General features: G+C 42.3%; 1 protein-coding gene across 1 annotated transcript; it reads right to left on the reverse strand.

Moving 5' to 3' along the window:
* Nucleotides 1-13,865: 13,865 nt before the first annotated feature.
* LOC114462195 (zinc finger protein 608-like) lies at nt 13,866-25,306 on the reverse strand. Its single transcript, XM_028444892.1, has 4 exons — nt 25,177-25,306; nt 22,898-23,120; nt 14,536-14,623; nt 13,866-14,391 (listed from the first exon to the last, which is right to left on the reverse strand). Exons 1-4 carry the CDS (start codon nt 25,267-25,269, stop codon nt 13,866-13,868), a joined length of 930 nt encoding a protein of 309 aa, XP_028300693.1. The 5' UTR covers nt 25,270-25,306.

Here is a 25,306-nt window from a genome sequence, read left to right on the forward strand (position 1 = left end):
CATACTTTATGCATTCTTTTATCATAAAAATAGTGTTGTCACCCTGATTAAATGAGATTTACAAAAACAAGGGTTTTAGGAAAGTGTTTATAATTCAAGCACATGTGCATTAAAATTACTCAAGAAATAATTTACCATATGCAGAATTACATATATAGTCACTTTGTATAGTGTTTTTAAGTAAAACAACAGTTTTTGTTACATGTACCTCAGTACTAAAAGTAGACCTAAATGATAATGTTCATTACTGAAGTGAAGGGACTGAATTGTTTCACTTTAATCTATATCAAACGTTCAAGGAGTAGGCTACACCATTTCACCACTGTCGGAAATGAATGAATGAAACTGCTTTACGGGTGCGACAATGTGCTGTTTAGTGGACTTTTGTAGACTAATTGCCTTTTATTTTTAAGTTGTGACAGTATCCAAGCGATCATATAACTTTTACTTTACTACTCTTAATTGTTAATACGAATGTATTGATTTTAAATGCTCTGGAAATAAAGTAGTTGTACTCGACTATGTTTGTTTCTGTATAAATGTATGGTTTCGTCATAATTATGGTATTAAGAGGTGGATTCATTCAGTGTAGGACATCACTGAAGGCCTAGGTGTGAAATGCACGGCACGCCACTGCAAACATCCTTGATCACATTCTGTTCCTAACAAGTATCAAACCAGTATTGTTGAAGTTATAAGCAACAGCCGCTCAACATCACCCTCATCATTAGAGTTGGAGCAAGTTGCATTTCATAGTTTCAGGCTTATTAATTTGTTGTATTGCTGCCATATGTTCAATTTATGGTATTTATTTTTTCCAAAATAAGAGTTTTTTTTTTTTTTTCTAATTAAAATACCAGTAAGCTAATTAATTAAATACATTGAACAAGTGATAATTCTGAACAAGATGTTGTTTTGTGTGCTTACTATTATTATTATTATTATTATTATTATTATTATTATTATTATTATTATTAATAATAATAATAATTTTTACTTTTTGTTATTATTATGATTTATTCCTCATCAAGATAGGTAAAGTTCAGAGACAGATTTCACTGTAGGGCTACATTCAGGGGTGGAGCAAAGGGGGTGCTGGGAGGGCGGCACGCCCCCGGCCCGGGCCCCAGAGCAGCCCTGATAGGAGGTAGAACTTAACGGAGCCAAGCCTCTACCAAGGTTCAGGGGAGCTGGAGAAGGCGGGCCCTCCCGTGACTTGTGCCCAGAATATGGGCAGTAACCCATCATGCAGATTTATACTGGGGTTATATAGACCCATTTTGTGTGACGTATGCATACTAAATAAGGTGCATATGTGTAAGTAGTTATAAACATCTAGATACTTAATACTTTTCGGTTTTCTTTTGTTTAAACACTGGGTTTTTCTATCAGATATGTATAAATATCTGGCCAGTGAACATCGGACAAGGAGCGCACATCGGACCACTTGTTTTCAGGAATGCTGCATGGGTCCCTCAATTGTTCACCTGTATTTAAAGTGAGTGTCCTTAAATAAGTGGCCACATCCTCAGGTGATAAGTTTTCTACATACTACTATACTACTATTTACGAGCTTTAACTGCGGTTCCTTCATTGCCATTTTTCAGTTTTTCAAGCATCACATATGTATACAACAAGGTTTCTGTACAGAGTATGTGCACGCACGTCAGTCACGTGTCCTGGTCATTCTCCAAGTTAAAACCTATTAAAAACCACTGGAGGAGCACAGTGGGACAGGAGAGACTGAGTGGACTTGCCATGATGTCCATACAGAATGACAGAGCAAAGGAAATGAACATACAAAGCATCGTGGACTAGTTCACAGAGTGCAAGGCTCATCATATGCCCTTCAAATAGTGGTAAGTAGGTCTATATTACTTCATATTGAAATAGTGTTTTTGAACATGTGGGCCGCTGTGCCAGTTTTACTCAACTTAGCTAATGATACAGGCTCTGAGTAGAAATGGTTAAAGTGGGTGTTAAAATAAAGCGGTCGCTATCCGTGGTGCTGAACTGCTTTGAATTTGTGTTAGTGGCCATCCTAATGTTTTTGTTGTTCTCTTGTTATACTTCATGTCTGTTCGATGGACTTCAAAATGACATAGTCACACTTCGTGGTGTCAAAGCATGTAAGCCCCGCTGTTGCAGGCATATGTATGTAATAAAATGATGTTATTATGTATGAGCTTTATTATTTAAGTTTAAAGGGCCCGGTCATTTGCCCCGCCCCCAGCCCGGATTTGTTCTGCTACTGGCAACATTGTATATAACATTACAGTATTGTGTTGTAAAGTGAGCAGGAGTAGGGGGTACATGGCTTCAGGTTAAATATCTGAAGGGGTACGAGATTGTGAAAAGTTTTGGGAACCACATTTAATTGTCAAATATTGTAATAAGCAGAATATTCCATTAAAGCTCTACATTTACGCGCTGAATCAAACATGTGTTTCAAATAGCAGAGAGTAGATTTCCTTTCTAAATCCTTAAACATACTCACTCTCTACGAGCTTTATCCACTTCCTGTTTTGAAGGCAGAATGCTTCCATCAAAGACCAGGATGGGTTTGACTCTAAAGTTTAGCAGCACGTCTACAAACTTTATGCAGTACCACACATACCTGGGATGGAGAAAGATGAACAATAATCACCAAGTCATTCCTGATCTTCTGCTAAATTAATGCTGCTTACTGGTCAGTTTCTTCTCCTTTAGCCAGTTTCTCAGTACATGAGAAGTCTCCTTTATGCAGCCAACAGTAGGTGTCCACAGTGAGGTGTATTGACTGTTTCACATGTGTAGGAAATTAAATCATCTAAATTAAACTTTGGCTGAAATACTATACTAGCCTCAGCATGGGAGACAGAAGGTTGTCTCTCTCTGTGAAGTGCAAATGTAGACCAAGGGGGGACACTTTCCCCTTCCTGGCCAAGCAAAGGAACAGTAGGATCAAAGAACAGGTTCGTTCCTGTTCTCACCTCTTTGTTACATTAAACAATCAATCAATGTTTACTTGCTAAGTTTTCAAACTCTGGGCTCCGAACCCATGCGGAGCCCAGGGGATTTTATCACCCCCAAAGGTAACTCAGGATGTTGGAAGAATACCAGCTGTTTGTTTCCCCCTCAAAATGAGATCAAAGAATATGTATTTGTTTGAAAAGTCACAAATGAAGGATTATTGGAATGGTTCTTGCAGAAATCTAGATTGCAAATATAGTTTGTTCAATGCCACTCTTCAGATAATTCAAGAACCAACAGAATGTTCTCATTCATATAACCCATTGTCAACTACAAGTGTTATTCATTCTATGCAATATACCTCTTCACTTCAAGCTGAGTATAAGATGTCAACAGATGGCTTTATTTGTGACCCCGGCCAGTTATCTCTGTAACTCGACTGTTGGATGTTGATTAATTTGTGAACCCTGAAAGTTTCTTATTCCCAGGATGGTACTTCCTCCATTTGTTGAGGTGTGAAAGTTTGTGGCCTTCTTTCTTTGTCCTAAGGCTAAAGCCTTAGACTCCTCCCGTTGGTCTCAAGTCATATAGGCCTTTTTTGGCTAAGATTCTTCAGAGTAAATCTGACCCCAACTGCTCTCACAGGGCCTCTGCCTCAGCCCTGTTCTTTTGATTCTGCTTGTGTTAATAAACTTTGTGTTATTATGCATGCTAGTTTCATCTACGATCCTTATTCATCCTCCACATCATCACCCGGGGAAACACGACAACAGCTACCGTTTGGCTTTTGTATTTCTTCATATTAACGGGCTCTTCATTAACTGAAGCAGTCCAGAGATTCCCATCTTCAGCTGATTTTTAGAACTGGATAAAGTAACCTGGGAAAGAACAACAAACTAGCTGAGATATCGTACAGTAGGAGAACATCTGCATCAGTATCAGAATCAGAAATACTATATTAATCCCATTGGGAAATTGCTTTTGTTACAGCCACAGAAAAAAAATCACAAATAAAATAATAAAAACATTAACAAAGACAAAAGAAAGAATAAACAATAAATAAGTGTATAATTAAGTAAATGACTGTTTAAAATAAGGATCAGAAACACACACATTACAGTAGTAGAAAATAAAGTAGGATAGATAATACTACAAATAATAATAATAATTATACAAATATATAGCAATATGATTCAGATATTTACAAAAATAATACAAATATGATTTAGATATGTACAACAATCAAAGCTGACAGGACAGTGATGAATTGTAATGTTTGATCTCCACAGGTAGGAATGATTTCCTGTGACGTTCTGTGGAGCACCGTGGTTGGATCAGCCTGGTGCTGAAGGTGCTCCTGTGACTGACCAGCACATCATGGAGTGGATGGGACTCATTGACCAAGATGGATTTCACTTTGGACAGGCTCCTTCTCTCCGTCACCACTTTCAGAGAGCCCAGTTTAATCCTTACAATGTCAATGGCCTTGTGGATGAGTCTGTTGGCATCTGCGACCCTCAGTCTGCTCCCCCAGCAAACAACAGCGTAGAGGATCGCACTTTGTACTCCTCTACAATGTCCACACTGACCCCCTGGATGGAGACAGGGCTGACTGGCCTCTTGGTTCTCCTCAGGTCGACAATCAGCTCCTTAGTCTTTGTCACATTGAGCTGTAGATGGTTCCACTCACTCCATGTGACAAAGCTGTCCACAGCAGCCCTGAACTCCACCTCGTCCCCCTCCCTGATACATCCAACCACTGCAAAGTCGTCCGAGAACTTCTGGAGATGACAGGTGTCAGTGCAGTAGCTGAAGTCAGTGGTGTAGGTGATGAAGAGGAAGGGAGAGAGTACAGTCCCTTGAGGGGCCCAGGTGTTGCTGACCACTTTGTCAGACACGCAGTGTCGCAGGTGTACAAACTGTGGTCTGACAGTTAAGTAGTTCACAATCCAGGACACAATGGAGGAGTCAACCTGCATCTCTGTCAGATTCTCATACAGTAGAGCCGGACGGATGGTGTTAAAAGCACTGGAAAATTCAAAGAACATGACTCTCACAGTGCTCGCCGGCTTGTAGAGGTGAGAGTAGACACGGTTGAGCAGGAAGGAGATGGTGTCCTCAACTCCAACATTGGGCTGGTAGGCAAACTGTAGTGGGTCCAGGTATGGTCTGATAGATGGTTGAAGCTGCACCAGGATAAGTCTCTCCAGGGTCTTCATGATGTGGGAGGTCAACGCAACTGGTCTGTAATCCTTAGAGTCGCTGGGACGTGACGTCTTTGAAGTGAAGTGAAGTTGAGAGAGTGCTGAAGTTTAATGGTGGACTGTGTGCTCGTTTTAGGGTGTGTGGTGGCAAAATTAATAAATCATGTTTAATCGTATATCATACTCATTTAATGTATGCTTACTCATAAGATGTAACTTTCTATCCTCTCTTTGTCTTTCCCTTGGGAAGGTCAGATGCTCTCACATGCCTTTCCCCCCACTAACACAAGATAGCCAGCTACTATCTCAAGGCTACTGCAACACACACACACACCATACACACACACACATACACATACACATACACACACACTACACACACACACGCACACACCTAAGCATGTGATTATCATATGCTATACCGGTGGCGCCGAACTCATGGGAGCATTCTGACACCCTTCCTTTCTTTTTTCCTCCTTGGGTGGGGTTTGGCAGAAACTTTTCAGTCAGTCCTGTAACTCCATTCCGTCCGGGAAGGACCCCTTTTATCGACCTACTTTGTACCTTTTTTATTTAGTTTAGAATAAATCATTTTTTATTACTTCATCACCATTTAGGTCTGGTTCTCATCATTCTTCAACACAGAGCATTCACCACTAGTTAAAGATGAGGTAACCGTAAATTGGGCCCGGACAGGTGTGTCGAGGCATCAGGCAGGGCTGTGTCTGTCCGGCTTGCTTTACATACTCTCCCTGGAACCCCTCCTTCACAATCTACGCTAGAACTTACAAGGCTTAATTTTACCTGCCGATGATATTGTGGTTTTTATTAAAAAACAGAGGGATGCAGACTTTTTAACCAACACTATAAAAAAAGTTTAGCGAAGCATCGACAGCGAGGGTGAATTGGAATAAAAGCAAAGCCCTCGTGGCTTGTGAGTGGTGTGAGGGCTTCCCAGTTCTTCCCCAAGGCTTAGTGTGGAAAACGGATGGTTTTAAGTACCTGGGGGTAGGGGAACGCAGGTGGACGCGGACGATGTAGGACGCGTGTTGCGGTAGCTCCGGGGAATGTGACATTTTACATATTTATCCGAAGTTATAAAAATGTCCACGGGTAGGACTTAATTTGCACTGTGCAGTCCTCCTTCCTTGGCATCTTAAGTTGAGAAATGGCGAATCTTAGACCGAGAAATGAACCATCTAATGCCGGCCGCGGTAGGCCGCTGCAAGCCTCAGAGGCTGGGTCTCCGGCTAAGCCCGAAGCCAACGAGGATATGCTCCGCTGTATCAAAGATATGATGGACGATCTTCGGACGGAAATCATTTCCAGGTTTGAGTCCATAATATCCGAATCTGTTAAGACTGCAGTTTCGCGTGCCCTGAAACCTTTGGAAGAGAAGGTTGACTCTCAGAAAGAGACTATATCGGACCTGGAGCGCTCTGTTAATGAGCATGAAGCTAGGCTATCGGGCCTACAAGCTAACGTAGCTAAGCTATTGACGACGGTGGAGTCCCTGGGGAAAAAATGCGAGGACTTGAAGGCTCGTTCCCGGCGGAACAACATTCGGCTTGTGGGCCTGCCTGAGGGAACGGAAGGTCCGAAACCCACAGAATTTGTGGCCAGGTTGTTGAAAGACATGTTGAACCTCGAGGCTGAGCCCGAGTTAGACGTAGCTCACCGCACGTTGCAGGCTAGGCCGCAGGTGAGCGGGCCTCCTCGGCCGATGGTCGTCAAAGTCAACAAGTTCTAGGTCAGAAACTTCATCCTACGTCGTGCTGGGGAGGCTTCACCTTTGTCGTACAACGGGAAAAAGCTCTACATCTTCCAGGATTTCACCTCTACTGTGGCCAAGCAGAGGGCGGCGTTCACTAAGGTAAAGAAGGAGCTACATGCTTGTGCTAACGTGACGTTCGGCCTCCGGTACCCGGCCACACTTCTTATCAATCTACCTGACGGCTCAACCCAGAGATTTGTGGACCCAGACAAGGCGTTTGAATATGTGACTAAGAAGCTAAAGAAGACCCCAGGGTTCAGATGATGACTGACATCCGGGGGCACAGTGAATCTGCTGCTTTGAGGTTACAGACTCTTGTTGAATGGTATATTATACCGTTATTGTGCCTTTAAATTTCTTTATTTTTTTTCCCAGATATTATTTATAAGGTCTTCCTGCCCGGTTAAGGTTTGCATGTTGGGCTCCTTATAGTGTAGCATTGTTTCTTAATGATGACACTTTATTTTATTCTTATAAAGAGGGTTTAATGTTATTGTTTTTCAATTGATATTGTGGGACAGTTCGTTTTTACATTCCCCAAAACCGTCTAAGAGTACGGATAAGTTACAAGCACCAGCAGGGTTTGGTTTGTTAAGTGGTAAGTTAGCACGCACCTTTTTAGGATGCTTCTGCTAGGAGAGAGAAGGGAGGGGGAGGTTTCTTGGGGGGATTGTTTGTTCAGAGTTCAGGGGGGATGGCACATCTCTTTATATATTCATTTATTCATCTTGTGTGCTCATCGGTCTGTTATATCTACTGTACTTTTTTTTTTTTTTTTGAAGGTGATCCTTTTCCAATGTAATGGCCCAGCCTAATAGTACACCACCAAGTGTGGGTGGAGATATTAAGTTTGTTAGTTTCAATTGCAAAGGCTTGAACAATCCGATTAAAAAAGTAAGGTCCTACATTATCTACATCATCTTAATGCTCATGTAATTTTTCTGCAGGAAACCCATTTAAAAGACAGACAATTTTAGATTAAAACGGAGTTGGGTAGGTCAGATTTTTCTTTCCTCTTTCTCCAGTAAAGCGAGAGGTGTCGTGATACTTATACATAAAACTATTGCTTTTGTTCAAATTAAAACCATATCTGATCCTACAGGCAGGTTCATCATTGTCATCGGCCAAATTTATAATGTCAAAGTAGTCCTTACTAATATATATGCTCCTAACTGGGATGATGAGGCTTTATTTAAATGTGTATTTTCACTGTTACCAGACTTAACGCAACACAAATTAATTATGGGTGGAGATTTTAATTGCTGGTTGAACCCTTCATTGGACCGCTCCTCCTCGACCATAGTGCCACGATCTAGGTCGGCCAGGGTAATTGAAGCTTTCATGGATGAGTTTAATATTATTGACCCATGGTGTTATTTTAACCCAGACAAAAGGGAATACTCTTGTTTCTCGCATGTACACCGTACTTTTACACGCATTAATTTCTTTTTGGTAGACAGATCACTTCTCACAGCAGTTTCTGATTGTAAATATGACTCAATTATTCTGTCGGATCACGGTTCAGTCTCCGCTAATGTATATTTTCAGAAATTGTTGAACATATATCGAAGCAAATTGACTTTTTCTTCCGAGTTAATAAAACCTCAGATGTTTCAGCTTCCGTTTTGTGGGAATCGATGAAAGCCTTTATAAGGGGGGAAAATATTTCCTATGAGGTACACCAAAGGCGGTCTGTGAGATTGAAACTGAATAAACTATCCCAGCATATTGCGATGTTGGACTCTCAGTATGCAACTACCAGAAATCTATAAGGAATGCGTTTCCGTACAAACAGAATATAATCTCATTACCTCTCAACATTCCACCAGACTTCTACTTCTTTCAAGATCAAAGTTTTATGAGCAGGGAGATAAAACTAGTAAATTACTGGCTCACTGTTTGCGTCATGTATCCTTATCTCGATTAATTCCACAGGTGAAAACAACATCAGGTGTCACATCAGACCCATTAGAGATCAATAGATCGTTTACAGAGTTTTAAAAATCACTGTATGCATCTGACCATTCTCATGTTCCTCAAGGTCTTGAGTCTTTCTTTAGTAAGGTTGCCTTGCCTGTCTTGGATCCAACTGTGGGTGAGGAGCTGGAGCGTCCTATCACAGCTCTCGAACTTGAGATGGCCGCCAAATGTTTACAAGGTGGCAAAAGCCCGGGTCCGGACGGCTTTCCGTCAGAGTTTTATAGAACATTTTGGAAGCAGTTAGCCCCTCATTTGTTAGAAATGTTTATTGAGGCTTTTGTTTTGGGTGAGCTCCCTCAAACTTTAAATCAGGCGTCTATTTCGCTGCTTTTGAAGAGAGGCAAAGATCCTCTACTTTGCAGCTCTTATCGTCCTATCAGCTTGCTAAATGTGGACTTTAAACTGCTCGCTAAACTTTTAACCCTTCGTTTGGAGGGTGTCCTACCATCAATCATTTCTCAAGACCAAACAGGATTCATTCGTAACAGACACTCCCTTTTTAACCTTAGAAGGGTCTTTAATGTAGTATATAACCCTCCCTCAGAAACTGTCCCTGAAGCCTTGTTGGCACTTGATGCTGAGAAGGCTTTTGATAGAGTGGAGTGGGACTACTTGTTTTCTGTTTTGGGAAAATTTGGATTTGGGGCAAAATGTATTTCTTGGGTAAAGTTATTGTATTCATCTCCACAAGCCTCAGTTAGAACAAATAGTACAAACTCAGAATACTTCCGGTTATTACGCTCCACCAGACAAGGTTGTCCACTAAGCCCTCTTCTGTTTGCCATGGTTATGGAGCCTTTGTCAGCCACTCTAAAGTCCCATCCTGATCTCAAAGGTATAACAAGAAACGGGGTGGAGCTGAAGGTCGCCCTTTATGCAGATGACCTGTTACTGTTCTTGTCTGACTTGTCTCGCTCCACTCCCGCTGCTCTTTCAGTCCTCAAAACTTTTAGTGAGATTTCAGGATATAAATTAAATTTGGAGAAGAGTGAAATTTTTCCTGTGAATAAATTAGCCAAGGATTATCCACTGGGAAAGTTTCCATTTAAGACATCAAAATCAGGGTTTACTTATCTAGGGGTATATGTGGCTGACACTTTGATTAATCTTCGCAAGAGGAACTTTGACGCCCTACTTGAACAAATTAAGCTAGATTTTGAAAAATGGTCCTAACTTCAGCTTTCCATAGCTGCTAAAATTAATTCCATTAAGATGAATATTCTTCCACGCTTCCTGTATTTGTTGCAATGTGTTCCAATCTTTCTTCCTCTTTCCTTTTTCAAATCGATGGATAGCCTTATGACAAATTTCATTTGGAATAAAAAACCACCCAGGTCTTCAGATCTTACAGCGTCCCAAAGAGCTAGGTGGAATGGCTCTGCCAAATGTCTTATTTTATTATTGGGCAGCAAACATAAGGAACTTAAACTACTGGCTTTGTTTTGACAATATTGAGAACCCTCCATTATGGCTGGCTATCGAAGCAAATTCCGCACTTCCGGTGACATTGAAATCCTTACTTTACACTCCTCTTTTATCTTCCACTTCCCCTTATTCAAAAAATGTCATCGTTGCCTCTTGCCTCAAGATTTGGAACCAATTTAGGTGCTTCTTTGGGATGCAAACCTTTTCTGTCCGTGCTCCAATCTCAGCAAACCCTGCCTTTCCCCCGTCCCTGTTAGACAGTGCGTTTTCATTGTGGGGTAGGCTCGGCATTAAAACTTTTAGGGATCTTTATATAGACTCGACGTTTGCCTCTTTTCATCAGTTGGTTGAAAAATTTTCTTTACCTCAAAGTCACTTTTTCAGATACCTCCAGGTTCGTCATTTTGTTCGTAACTTGGGTCTGAATTTTCCTATCCTCCCCTCCTCATCAAATTTGGAGATTTTCTTGGTGCCTCTTCCCTCATTGAAAGGTGGAATATCTGTCATATATGCTAATATTCATAAACTCTGCTCAAATTCTTCTTTGAATACTCTTAAAACTGTCTGGGAGACTGATTTGGGACATAATATTTCGGATGGGACCTGGGAAAAAATTTTGCAGAGGGTTCACAATTCCTCAATTTGTGCTAAGCATAGCTTCACTCAGTGTAGGATTTTACATCGAGCCCACTACACTAAAGTGAGGCTGTCCAAAATATATAATATAGTTTCTTCTCTTTGTGATAGGTGCAAACATGCTCCAGCTGATTATATACATACATTCTGGCACTGCCCCTCTCTGAGTACGTACTGGTCTGAAATTTTTGTTGTGTTATCCAGGGTCACTGGGAAAATTATAGTTCCAAATGCTTTAACTGCTCTTTTTGGTGTGTTGCACTTTGCCTTTCCTCTAACCAAAAGGCCCTAGTAGCATTCTCATACTTTTTGGCGAGGAGGGCGATTCTTCTGATGTGGAAATCGTCAGCTCCACCTACAAGTGTATATTGGATTAAAGAGGTGCTTTACTTCCTTAAATTGGAAAAAATCAGGCTGACCCTCTCTGGATCTGAGAAGTCCTTTGGAAAAACTTGGAATCCTTTCTTTTCATATATCAAAAGTACAGAATGCCATCTTGATGTTGACTGAGAACCTGTTTTAAATATTCTGTCATTTTTTTATTATATTCAACCTAGTTTTTTTTTTCCCCTTTAAGAGGTGTGCTAGGGGAATGCTAGGGTAAGGATGTGGGGGTTCGAATTTGTATATGTATGTCTTGTCCTTGTATGTCGTTTAAAAGAAACAAAAAAAAGAAGAATTTTGTACAAAAAAAAAAAATTGTATGTAAAATGTTCTATTTTTCTTCAATAAAAAAAAAAAAAAAAAAAGTACCTGGGGGTATTCCTCGGAAAGGAACACATAGTGAAGAAGAACGGGAGGGTGTCACAGAAAAAGTAGAGGGGAAACTTCCCAAGTGGAAATGGCTGCTCCCTCAAATGTCTTTTAAAGGTAGAGTACTGTTTTTAAACAATCTTGTAGCATCCCAACTGTGGCACCATTTAACCGTTTTAGACCCCCCATCAGGATTGCTTGCCCAATTACAGAAAAAAATGGTGAATTTTTTTTGGGATGGTCTACACTGGGTGCAACAAGTGGTGCTATTTTTAACCAGAGAGGAGGGGGGACAGGGCCTTATCCACCTGGCCAGCCAGACAGCCACTTTCAGACTACAGTTTTTACAGAAATATCTTACAGGTCCGACTGATCTTGTGTGGAGAGATGTGCAGATTTCCTGAGGCTGGATGCTGCTCTGTTTTTAATTGATTCTAAACTTTTAAAATTAAGTGGGCTGACTTTATTAGGGTGTTTTTAAATCGTGGGCCCTTTTCTGCTGTAAAAGGTGTCCAAAGTCTGACTCTCTGTACTGGTTGTTGAGAAAACCATTGATTCAAAGGGCCAAGCTGGACATCAACAGCAGTGTCACCTCCGGCCTTATGATGGCACTGCAAAAAAAATAAGGACCCTGTGCTTGCATCAGCTGGTGGATGCAGTGGGGCCAGCGTTGGGGGATGCCAGGCCCTGAGCTCTCTTCTGGGCCTACACTCTGTCCGGGTGGCAGAGAAGCTCCGGGAGCTGTGGTGCCAGAGGCTCCATGGGAAAGAGAAGAGTCTTCTCATGGTTTATGGGCAAGGAAAGGTCAGACAAGACCCTGCAGACCCGTTTCCTGACATCTTGCTGAGCCCAGCCCTGTAGGAACTCACTGGCCCCTTGCTGGAAACGGCACAGTCTGAAAAACTGACATTGCACAAAGTTGATAAAAAAACGTGGTACATGAACTGTGTAAAAGCCATCCACAAGGCCGGACTGTGCAAACACCCCCCCCCCACTGTGTGGTCAAACAGGCAGAGGACAAATGGAGCGGACCCACAGTGGAGGGTTTGAGAGAAACCTCCCCGAAAAAAGAGGACCACCGACCTCCAGTGGAGGATTTTACATGGCGCTATTGCATCCAATGCTTTTATTTGTTCTTATCCTGCCGTTCTTAATACTTGTCCTTTTTGTTGCCTTCGAGAGACTGTACTCCCTGTTTTTACAGAGTGTGACATTCTCACAAGCTTCTTCTCTCTTTTAACATTGGTTTTTAGTTTCTTTGATGTGGTTTTTACTGAGAGGGTTTTTATCATGGGAGCTGCCTACAAAAAAAAAAACAAAAAGAAGTGGCAGCTCCTCAACTACCTTTCAGGTGAGGCAAAAGTGGCAGTTTAGATAAGCAGGAAAAACCGAGTAGAGAACAGAAAAGGGCAAGAAGCTGAGGCAGTGTGGTTGATCAACATAAGGGCAAGACTCTGGCTAGATTTTAGATTTTTTAAACACATTGGACACTTTTAAACAGTGCTCGTGTTTTAATAATATTGTTTGTAGTTGAATGGATTAAGAGTTGATTTTTAAGTCTTTATGTGTTAAACTTAAAGTGTTTTGTAAAATCTAATCTCTCTCTCGCTCTCTCACTCTCTCCATTCGCTCCACACACACACACACACAAAAAAAGACGTTTTTTGGAGTGATTATGTGTGTTTTTGTATCTTTCTCTTGTCTTTTTGTGCATTTTTTGTAAAATTTAACTTTTTTGTTGCCTTTGGAGTGTGATTCTATAGTCATTTTGTGTATTTTTGTATAAATATTTAGTTTTGTGTATTTTGACTAAACTGCGAACGGTCAAACAAACATGAACATAAACATTTTGAAAAGACCAAATTACTCCAAAATAACGGATGCACACACTTGGGGTAATTGGAAGCCGTTGACAAAGTTTTTGGTGGAAACAGATACCGTGTCGGGGAGATATTTGCTCCACAAACACACACACACACACACACACACACACACAGACCTTTCTTTCTTTTATTATAAGATGTTCAACAGCATTTTCCCACCCTCGCCGAATATGTGCACTTTCCCGCGGTGCCAATTTTGTCAGGGGGTCAGTTCATTGTCACAACACCAGCATCACATAGCCCCCTCCGGTGACCTCATCAATCCACATACTCAGTTAGGTGACCAGGGGGCCTGCGTAGCCGCGCGGGGGTCTTGCGCGTCTCTGATGCCCCCATGGAGTGGGGCTCACCTGAGACAGCAGGAGCCAGTCCATCTCCCTCATGGGCAGCCTGTGGAGCCTGGAGTTGGTATGATGCACGTCTGTACACAGCTGGTACCCTGTTTCTATCAGCAAACACCTGTTTACTTGTTGGACAAACTCCAGCTTTACGTCCTTTACCACTGCTATGCTTTGAAACTCGTTTAACTTTTGGGTCAGGGGAACACTTTGCATAGTTATGATCCCCGTCTGTTGTTCGCTTGCGCTTCTCTGGTTCACGGCCACCACGCAGCTCAGGGTTCCTGGATTGCCACTCAGAAAAGCTGCTATGCTTTGAAATACGTTTAACTTTTGGCTCAGGGGAACACTTTGCATAGTTATGATCCCCGTCTGTTGTTCGCTTGCGCTTCTCTGGTTCACGGCCACCACGCAGCTCAGGGTTCTTGGATTGCCACTCAGAAAAGCTGGATCAAGAGAAAGGAATTAAACATAGAAATGAGATTCTTAGAAAAAAAATGGACCCAGAAGTATTTCATGTTATATAGCCCATCAGCCAAAGTATTGGGTGAATAAAAGGATCTGATTTAAAGAGGAAAGCTCAAGGTTACCTTTTAGGAACCCAGTCATGTTGTGTGGAGTCTAACAGAGTTCCCACGTAGCTTCTATTTCGCCATTTGATATCTACCATCAGAATACCTGTCATCACATAGGAAATAAATACATCAGTGAGCACATGTTGTTTCAACCAACACATAATGTTACACATCCAATTAAACACAAGGATTTACCAAAATATGAAAACTTTCCAACAATGTCAATAAACCGAGTATTTACAGTGGAGATCCAAATTTTTTTATACCTTATACTTTTTTTAGAGCTTTTGTGGTACACTCAAAAAAAAGGTAACCACATTTGATATTATTTTATAAATAATTGTTTTGATGCCACTCATTATTATTATAATAATTATTATTGTGTACTTAGTAAAAGTAGTCCTGTGAAAACAATATTGTGGAGGAGCGGAACCTTCGGCACTATGAGATTGCAGTTCCCCGGTTGCATTAGTGTGGACTCACTTCCTGTTTCCGCATATACGCAATCTGGGAAAAGACGAGTGTGCAGCGTGGTTTCTATTCTTACACTTTACATGTACTTTACAGGTTAGTGTTTAATTTAAAACAACTCTTAATGAAAGCTTTAGGCTTTGAATTACTTCTAAGTCACTTAGTCACTTTGTTTTGACAAGTTGTGTAACTTGTGATGTTAGTTTAATAAGATTTTAACAGCGGTAGAGCCGAGCCGCCTCGCCACGGTAGTCTCGCGATATTTAGCGCAATTCCCGCGATAGTTAAGCCGCGCCTGAAAGACATTCACTTTGTTAACGTGGACACCGTGCCAACCGGGACCCGTAACAAACTGTGGGGGCTCGTCCGGGATCTCTCCTCTTCAGTCTTCGAGGGGCAGATCCAGTGATATCAGAACCACTAGACGTCCGTGACCAAGGCGTGGCTTCAGTCAAGTCAGCCAGTGGGAATCCACAGAGGGAGATCAAGGTAAGAAGGATCTTCGCCTCATTAGGGAGCTGCACTGCCGCAACGGGAAAACAACGCACGCTGGCCACCGCAGAGCTGCATCGCCAGAGGTTACAGAAATGTCGACTGCACGGAAGGAATTTGCATGGAGCATCAGGGGACGCCTGTTTACGCTCTCAAGCACTCAACTCTTTGAGCTAGCAAGTAGCCTCGCTGCCGACAGCAGAGACACAACACAGTTCAGTCAGGATGATGAAGAGAGCTGCATGAACTATGTTGCCTCCTACATCCAGTCAGAGACTCTCCTAGGACTTGAGGATGAAGGCATGAGTCAACTGCTGGCACTAGATGACTTAATCAGCCAGGCCATTCAAATCAATACAGTTGACACACCTTCTGGAGCTGCAGTGTCAAATAGGCCCAGCCCCCATCCATCAAACATGCTATCAGAACCACCATCTTCTCCTGAAAACCAAGTTGACATTAATGCAAATGTGAGCACAGAGACACAGTCAATAGAGGAGCTGAGGAAAGTATATGTGGAACTAGGGAAGAGACTGAAACAGTGTGAAGCAACAGTTCCCCAACCAGCTGTAATGCCAAGCCATCAAAGTAACCCACATTTTTCCACTCGTACACAACTCAGCCCAGAGAGACCAGTCACTGTAAGAGACCTCTCCTATTTTCCACGCAGAGAATTCAAAGTGTTTGGGGGACAAATAGGAGACAGTAGCGCTGAAATCAGCTACAACAGCCTCACAAAGCAGATCAAAGAGGGGATAAAGGAGGGATTTGGTGAAGCAGAAGTGGTTAGAGGTGTATTACGAATTGTCAAACCTGGTACTTTCAGAGACATGCTCATGCTCAAAGATGAACTGTCCCTCCCCGAACTCCAGGGCTTCCTCCGATCCCACCTTGGGGAGAAAGCGACAACTGAGATGTTCCAGGAGTTAATGTGTGCCAGACAAACAGAACAAGAGTCACCTCAACAGTTCCTATATCGTATGATTGGACTCAAACAGAAGTTAAATTTCCAGTCAAAACAGACCAACACAGATATTTCCTATGACCCAAAGACCATACAGGAAGTGTTCCTACACACAATATACCAAGGCCTGGGAGTTAAGCATGCTGAAATGAGGCAGAGACTGAGACCCCTAACTTTGAACAAGAATGTCACAGATGAAGAGATCCTCAGGGAAGTCACCAAAATAATCAGTGAGGAGAATGAGCACCAACGAAGATTAGGCCAGACGCATCGACAAAAAACAGTACAAGTTCAAAGTGCTGTAATCGAAACTGATGAAAAGAAAGCTAAAGAACACCAAACCTCTCAAATAATCAGACAACTCACTGCCCAAGTAGAGACATTGACAAATATGATGGCCAGTTTAATGGAACACAAAGCAGCAAATCCCTACCACTTCTCCCCAACTCTACCTGTCCAAGTTCCTCCTCATACTCGTCCACGTCCTCCTCCCCCACTACCACCTTTCAGTAATGTCCCCCAGCCCTCAGCCAACCGACCTGCAATCCCCTTCAAGAGAACAGCCATTTGCCCAAAGTGCACTGAACAAAACGCACAAGACTGTAGTCACTGCTTTGTATGTGGTGAGGTAGGACACAGAGCGGTTGGATGCTTAAAGCGGACCAAGTTTCAGGGAAACTGGGATCGGCCTCTGTCGAGGGACAGCCAGAGACCGGGACAGAGCCCCAGTCCCAACCAGTAAAGCCCGCCCCTGCCAACACAGTCATACATCGCAGTAAACAGACAGGGAAACAAGCCAAACGCAACATGAGTAAATCGGATGCATCCTCCTGTCAAAGCACCGCGAGCCACAAAGCTCCCTTAGTAGGTAGAAAAAGTCTCTTGAAATGTTTGGTTAATGGTTATCCTGTGACAGTATTATTTGACTCTGGTTCACAAGTGAGCATAGTAGACAGACAGTGGGCTAGGACACACATTCCCAGCTACCCAGTGAGACCACTGCAGGAGCTTTTGAATGATGGGCTAGAAGTTTATGCAGTCAATGGCCATGCCATTCCTTATGATGGGTGGGTTGAACTCACAGTCACTCTCACCGGTCACGAAGACCCGAATCTTACTGTACAGGCCCCTTTCCTTGTAAGTAAGCTGTCACTTCCCCAGCCACTAGTTGGAGCTAATGTGTTAGGATCACTTATTCAAAATCAAGAGTCAGATGAAACTGCTAATGCCACGTTGCTTAGTCTCCTGCGCAGGGCTTTTGGTATGGATGAGGAGCAAGTTGTAGCCATGGTTAACTCCTTACAAGTGCCACAAAGCTATGACTGTGGCCCAGCCACAGTAAGAGTTGGCAAGGCCAATGTAAATATTCCAGCCGGTAAAGCAGTACAGGTTTGGTGCAGAGTACCCCAGAACTTTGACATTGCTGATCCCCTTGTACTTTATGAACCTGCAGAAGACAATGTTGCTTTAAGACACTTGAGTGTTGGAGAAGGACTCTTAGAGATCAAGAATACTGCGAGACCTTTTGTGAAGATTCCCATTTCCAACCACTCAAAACATGAAATAATTCTGCCAAAAAGAACAACGCTAGGCACCATCCAGCATGTCGTTAAAGTGATTGAGCCAGGCACGGCAGAGCTGCTCAAAACTCAAACCATGCCAGTCACAGTAACAGCCATGGAGGTGAACCAAGCCACCTCTCCTAACGTTCCCTCTACTGAGCCCTGGTTACCACCGGTCGATCTTAGTCACCTGAGTCCAGACCAGCAACAGGCAGTAGAAAAAGTACTGAAAGAAGAGTGTGAGGCGTTCTCCCATGACAGTGGCGACATAGGCTGCATCCAATCGCTACAGATGGAAATCAGACTCAAAGATGACACACCAGTTCAAAGGGCCTATGCCTCCATCCCAAAGCCTCTTTACCGTGAGGTTAAAGAGTACATCCAAGAACTTTTGGTTAAGGGGTGGATTATAAAATCACAGTCGCCCTATGCGGCCCCTGTCATCTGTGTGAGAAAGAAGGATGGAACCCTACGTTTGTGTATCGATTATCGCCTTCTTAACAACAAAACTGTGCCAGATCGTCACCCGCTTCCCCGAATCCAGGACCTCACAGACTCGCTTGGGGGTTACAGCTGGTTTTCTATCCTGGATCAGGGAAAGGCATACCACCAGGGTTTCATCGCTGAAGGATCACGGTACCTGACCGCATTCACCACGCCATGGGGTCTCTACGAGTGGGTGAGAATACCCTTCGGGCTGTCGAATGCGCCAGCAGCCTTTCAAAGAAGCATGGAGGAGATGCTCGACACACTCCGTGATGAGTGCTGCATCCCTTACCTCGACGATGTGCTATGCTTCTCCAGGTCGTTTGGTGAACATGTCCAAGTGCTGCGCAAAGTGTTACAAGCTTTACAACGTCATGGTGTGAAATTGAAGCCTGAGAAGTGCGAGCTGTTCCGCAAGGAGGTCCGATATGTGGGACGCTTGGTATCCGCAGATGGTGTGAAAGTGGACCCCAAAGACATTGAGGCAGTACAAGCGCTCAAACACAAAAGACCACAAACAGTTGGAGAGGTCCGACAGCTGTTGGGATTCCTGAGCTATTACAGGACCTATGTGCAGGACTTCTCAAGTATCGCCAAACCCCTGTACGACCTACTGCAAATCAAATCTGACACACTGCAATCTAAATCAACCAGAGGCCGAGCAAAGTACCCCCAACAATCATCTCGAGCTCCAGTGCAATGGAGCGAGGAACACCAAAAGATACTCGAACAGTTAACTGACATGTTGACCCAACCACCAGTGTTAGCGTATCCAGACTTCACCCGCCCATTCATACTTCACACGGACGCGTCCCAGAAAGGCCTCGGAGCAGTCCTGTATCAAAAGCAGGATGACAAAATGCGAGTTATTGGGTACGGGTCTCGTACGCTAACCCCGGCCGAGCAAAACTACCACCTGCACAGCGGCAAACTTGAGTTTCTAGCCCTCAAGTGGGCAGTTTGCGACAAGTTCAAGGACTACCTCTTCTATGCCCCACATTTCACAATTTTTACAGACAATAACCCCCTAACGTACATCCTCAGCACAGCAAAACTAAACGCAGTCGGCCATCGTTGGGTGGGCCAATTAGCAGATTTTCACTTTGATTTAAAGTACCGTCCAGGAAAAGTCAACATTGATGCAGATGTACTCTCTCGTTGTCCCCTTGACATCAATACCTTCATGAAGGAGTGTTCTGAGGAGCTATCAGAGGAGGCAGTGGGTGCAGTCTGGGAAGGGAGCAGAAGAGCCAAGCAGGGAGATGTGCCTTGGGTAGCAGCCCTCAACTTGGCCTCACCTAATCAGCCCCTCAAAGAACCCCTCCACACGATCAGCCACGACGAACTGGTGCGAGAACAGCGAACTGATCCTGCCATCGGAAAAGTCTTAGATATGAAAGAGAACAACATTACACCAACTGAAGACAACAAAGGTAAACTTGACACAGACACAAAAAGACTTTTACGAGAGTGGAGTAGATTACATATAGACAACGACCTTCTGTATAGAAAAACTACAGAACGCAAACAACTGGTCTTACCAGCTACCTACCGGCAGACAGCGTTGACACACCTACATAACAACATGGGTCATGTAGGAGTGGAGAAAGTCCTTAGTCTAGCCCGAGAACGATTCTATTGGCCTTTCATGAAAAGAGAGATAGAAGAGTATGTCACCAGAAAGTGCCCATGCATTAAACAAAAAAAACCAACAACACACGAGAGAGCACCTATGGGCAGTATAACATCCAGTTCCCCTCTCGAGCTCGTGTGTATAGACTTTTTGCATTTAGAGACATCCAAAGGTGGGTTTGAGTACATTTTAGTTGTGTTGGACCACTTCACCAGGTTCGCACAAGCCTACCCCACCAGGAACAAAGCCGCCAAAACAGCAGCAGACCGACTCTTCAATGACTTCATTCCAAAGTTTGGATACCCCGCTAAACTCCACCACGACCAAGGCCGGGAATTTGAGAATGAACTTTTTAATTCTCTCAGGCAACTTGCAGGTGTGGGTCACTCTAGAACATCTCCCTATCACCCACAAGGCAACCCCGCTGAAAGACTGAACCGCACATTGTTACAAATGCTTCGTACACTAGAAGAAAAAGAGAAGCAAAACTGGAAAGACCATTTGCCCCAAGTCATCCACGCTTACAATGTTACAAAGCATGAGGCCACAGGCTTTTCCCCATACTACCTGATGTATGGTAGACACCCTCGTCTCCCAGTAGATCTTCTTTTTGGCCTTATGACAGAAGATGGAGCCGACACGCCACAAGGATATGTCAGAAAGTGGGCAGGAAAGATGACAGAGGCTTACAGAATAGCAAATGCAAACAGCCAACAGTCAAGCTCAAAAAGTAAAACAAACTATGACAAGAAATGCAAAGGAGTAACCCTACAGCCTGGAGACAGGGTACTCGTACGTAATCTCAGCGAAAGGGGTGGACCTGGCAAATTGAGATCCTACTGGGAACCAACTGTCTACATGGTGAGAGAACAGGTTGGAGACAATCCGGTCTACAGAGTAAGTCCAGAGACTGGTGGTCGCCCCGTCCGCACTCTGCACAGAAACCTGTTATTACAAGTGAATAACCTACCAATAGAAACGGTCCAAAATCCTGCCACAATGACACAAAAGAGAAACAGAAAGTCCACGGAAAGACCACAGACTCCTGAACAGACACTAAGCCCTGAGGCAAGTGACTCTGAAGATGATGTGCCTTGCTACTGGTTTCGTACGCCCAGAAATCCACAAGTTGAGGGCCAACAACCAGGTCAACAAGCTCAAAACATAGAGCCAGATATGGACCAACCAGAACCGGAAAGCAACCAGGAAGAACCCCAGCTGCCTCATCAGGAAGGGGATGTTCTACAACCCACTCTTGGTTCTGCATCAGAACACCATCCTGAACCAGAGCCTGTGTCACCACCCCAACCAAGACGGTCCACCAGGCAGAGGCGTCCAAATGTGGTCTTCACCTACCCATCCCTGGGCCAGCCCACGTACCAACCTCGTCCTGTGGTAAACGTAGTCGGTGCTCAGACGGCACAATATCCTTTTCTGTATCATCCTTCCCCTTACTCCCAACGCTCTTACCCGCCACCTCCAACACCAAACCCTTACTTACCGGCCCCATACTCCATCCCCTGTTTTTGGACTTTGAACTGAAGAGACACTTAAAGACATTTCAGAGGTATCCTTTTGATAAGAGACTTTAAGAGATTATAAAAGTTTTTGAGTTATTTAAGTCAAGTGTCAGGAGTCACTTTTTTTGTGTTGGGGAGCGTGTGGTACACTCAAAAAAAAGGTAACCACATTTGATATTATTTTATAAATAATTGTTTTGATGCCACTCATTATTATTATAATAATTATTATTGTGTACTTAGTAAAAGTAGTCCTGTGAAAACAATATTGTGGAGGAGCGGAACCTTCGGCACTATGAGATTGCAGTTCCCCGGTTGCATTAGTGTGGACTCACTTCCTGTTTCCGCATATACGCAATCTGGGAAAAGACGAGTGTGCAGCGTGGTTTCTATTCTTACACTTTACATGTACTTTACAGGTTAGTGTTTAATTTAAAACAACTCTTAATGAAAGCTTTAGGCTTTGAATTACTTCTAAGTCACTTAGTCACTTTGTTTTGACAAGTTGTGTAACTTGTGATGTTAGTTTAATAAGATTTTAACAGCGGTAGAGCCGAGCCGCCTCGCCACGGTAGTCTCGCGATATTTAGCGCAATTCCCGCGATAGTTAAGCCGCGCCTGAAAGACATTCACTTTGTTAACGTGGACACCGTGCCAACCGGGACCCGTAACACTTTGTTTTTATTTATTGATTTATAAGACATAAACTATTTCTGGTATATAACCTCCCAAGCAGATTTAAGATATAGTCATTTAAAAATGTTCTGTGTTGATTATTTTAAAACCTCAATCTTTTTTCAAATTTATTGATAATGAGAAAACTATATAGTGTGGAGGTCCAGTGGCTTTTTGAAGTTGAGACGCAGAAAGGACGAGTGACTAAGATAAAATAGGCTTAGATAAGTATCTACGAAGCCTCCACGATGTCTGCCATGTTGTAAACAATGCAGGCTCTGAGCTGCTACGGGAAGCAGGAGGATCAAATGTCATCTCACTACTGAGCTCTTTTTAATCTTTGATTTGATTTTGTGAATCTTTGAATTTTATATCGCCGTTTTTTTTTTTTTTGTTTTTTTTATTGCAGAATTTCATCACATTCCCATTAGCCTTACATCCCTAGTAACAACTAGTAACTAATTACTTTTGAAGAAACTACCCCAATAATAAACACACACACACACACACAGATCACAGATGAAGGCGTTAATAATGGACAGTTTAGTGTGTAAACGTCCATACTATTGCTTACCTCCCTCTGTCTCACAGCACACTACTCCTTTCAGGTTCACTCTGGTCCTTGGCTGGCAGGGCCCTAAGAAAGAAGAATTCCCATCCAGTGGCCCTGAGGGGCCTCCATCCAGCTGCTTCTGACTGGAGGTGGGTTGTGCTGAGGGGCAGGAGGAGGGGAAAGCTGAGGTTCCAGGTTCTCCATGGTGACCAGGAGGAGAAGGAGCTGGGACCTTGAAGTCCACCTGGAGGAGAAGAAGATGGATCAGAAACAGACTAGTGTACACATATTAGATTCACTAAATAAAACAACATCTTTAAAATTATCTGTATAAAACAAGTGTATGTTATTGGCTGGTCTGACAGCTGCCAAAAGAATAATAGTTTGTCGTTGGGAACCACCCCATACACTGTCAGTGAGGGAATGGCTTCTCGGTTACAGGGATATTGCCCACTTGGAGTTTTCCACAACTTGTTTGAACAGTGCCAAAACACCCAACATCAACTGCTGGTCAAAGTTACGAGTGAAATTTACCAATATGTTGTAAATGTCATCTTGTCTATTTTCTGCCTTCATTTTGTCAAGTATTATGTTATTAATATTATATTTACAATGTTACTTACTTCACCTGTATATTTTGATGATATATATACATATGTATACATTTTCCATACTATCTCTGGGGATATCGTCATGATGGAGGAGGTAGATGTGAAGCGCATCGTTTTATAATTATTTTTAGTTTACAAATTTATTTGAGAATTTTCGCAAATATGAGGGTCAAAGGACTCATGGACCGTGTGTGTGTGTGTGTGTGTGTGTGTGTGTGTGTGTGTGTGTGTGTGTGTGTGTGTGTGTGTGTTTCTATTTCATTTATTTATTGTTAATTCTCTTTCTTCATAGTGGTCTTAAGCCTTGGCTGCATTCTGTGGGGATGCATAGGAGAGTGTGGGGAGGGATGGGATGATATGTACAGAAACAATGGCTACTCAATGTGACCGACCACATGCTCTTACCCAGTATGTAAAGAACTGCTAACTGTTCCTGTACCCATTGTATCAACTATGGAAAAAACAAATGAAAAATGTATTACGAAAAATACATTAAATTCACACGATTCGGTGAACAAGTCTTTGTAATATTGAGCTTTTAATGGATATTTCAGAGCAGCAAACAAAGCCCAGCAGACGTTGTGCAAACCTGAAACAATCAGCACAGAATGGGTGGAAGAAAAAAATGATTTGGCAATAGATTGCGATATTTCACTGCAAGATCATTGTATTGATCCAAAAAATGTCCAAATCATTTTTTTTAATCGTGTTTTTTAACAACAACAAAAAAAACATTTAAATGTGCTAACATTAGCATAGCACGTAAACGCCCGATTACTAGGTGTCAGTGAACGAACCATCAGACCTTGTTAAACTACCTCACTCCTCAATGCATTTTCTCTGGAAGTTGATTGCACTTTATTTTCATAAAACATACTGGGCACTTTGACAGATGTATGTGGTTACTTTTATTTAAATTATTTAAGATTTTTACAGAATCAAAATCTGATTTAGAAGCAAAGGTTAAGCATTTATTTGAAAATTATAACTTAATAGTTTGATTAACATAGAACTCGTTTTTGTTATTGATACATGAATTACAGTTAGTTACCATTTAGTTATTTTCACAAGTTTGAAAAAAAAATGAAATAAATAGTGTTTCATACCATTTTGTTGTTGTAAAGGTGAAATTTGTATTTACAGATATTGTGATATATAATGGATGGTTTAGTATCGGAATATATTGTATCATGACATGCACATCGTAAATTGTAGCGTCAGCATAATGGCAATGCACACCCCTAATCTTTACAATATTTAGCTTTTTTTATTTCATATTAAATAAATAATTATGCTTCTGAAATGAAATTTTTTATTCGCTGAAAAAAAAAATCTCGATAGATTCATCAATTTTAGAGGTTTCCAAGGATCTCATTCAAAGTGGACTTTTTCCTTTTTACTGTGAAGGTCATCATTTTAACCCTAAGCCACACCTGCTCACCCTGCTTCACTGGAAACATTCAGGATTTAGCGTTTCTTATAAGACACAGTAAATGATGTATTTAAACTTATTTAGCAGTCAACAAGGAACAAAGTAGAACAAATTTACAGAGGTAACATGATGAGTATTCCAAAATCTATTTACTGCTGAAATGCTGAGAGCTTTTCAGTCATTTACAACTCATTTAGAGTGATATTATGAATTCTAGACTTTAAATAAGCCAAAATATTTCTGAAAAGTCCACTTACTTTTTTACTTCCACTCATTTCAAAGCTTCTTTCTTTTTGCAACAACTTCTGTTCTGATATTCTCTTTAAATCAATCCTGTGCTCGCTATACATCCACTGCCGTTAAACAATTCTTTGTAATATCTCTCCA

This window comes from Gouania willdenowi, chromosome 4 (genome assembly GCF_900634775.1).
Source record: "Gouania willdenowi chromosome 4, fGouWil2.1, whole genome shotgun sequence".
NCBI lineage: Eukaryota > Metazoa > Chordata > Actinopteri > Blenniiformes > Gobiesocidae > Gouania > Gouania willdenowi.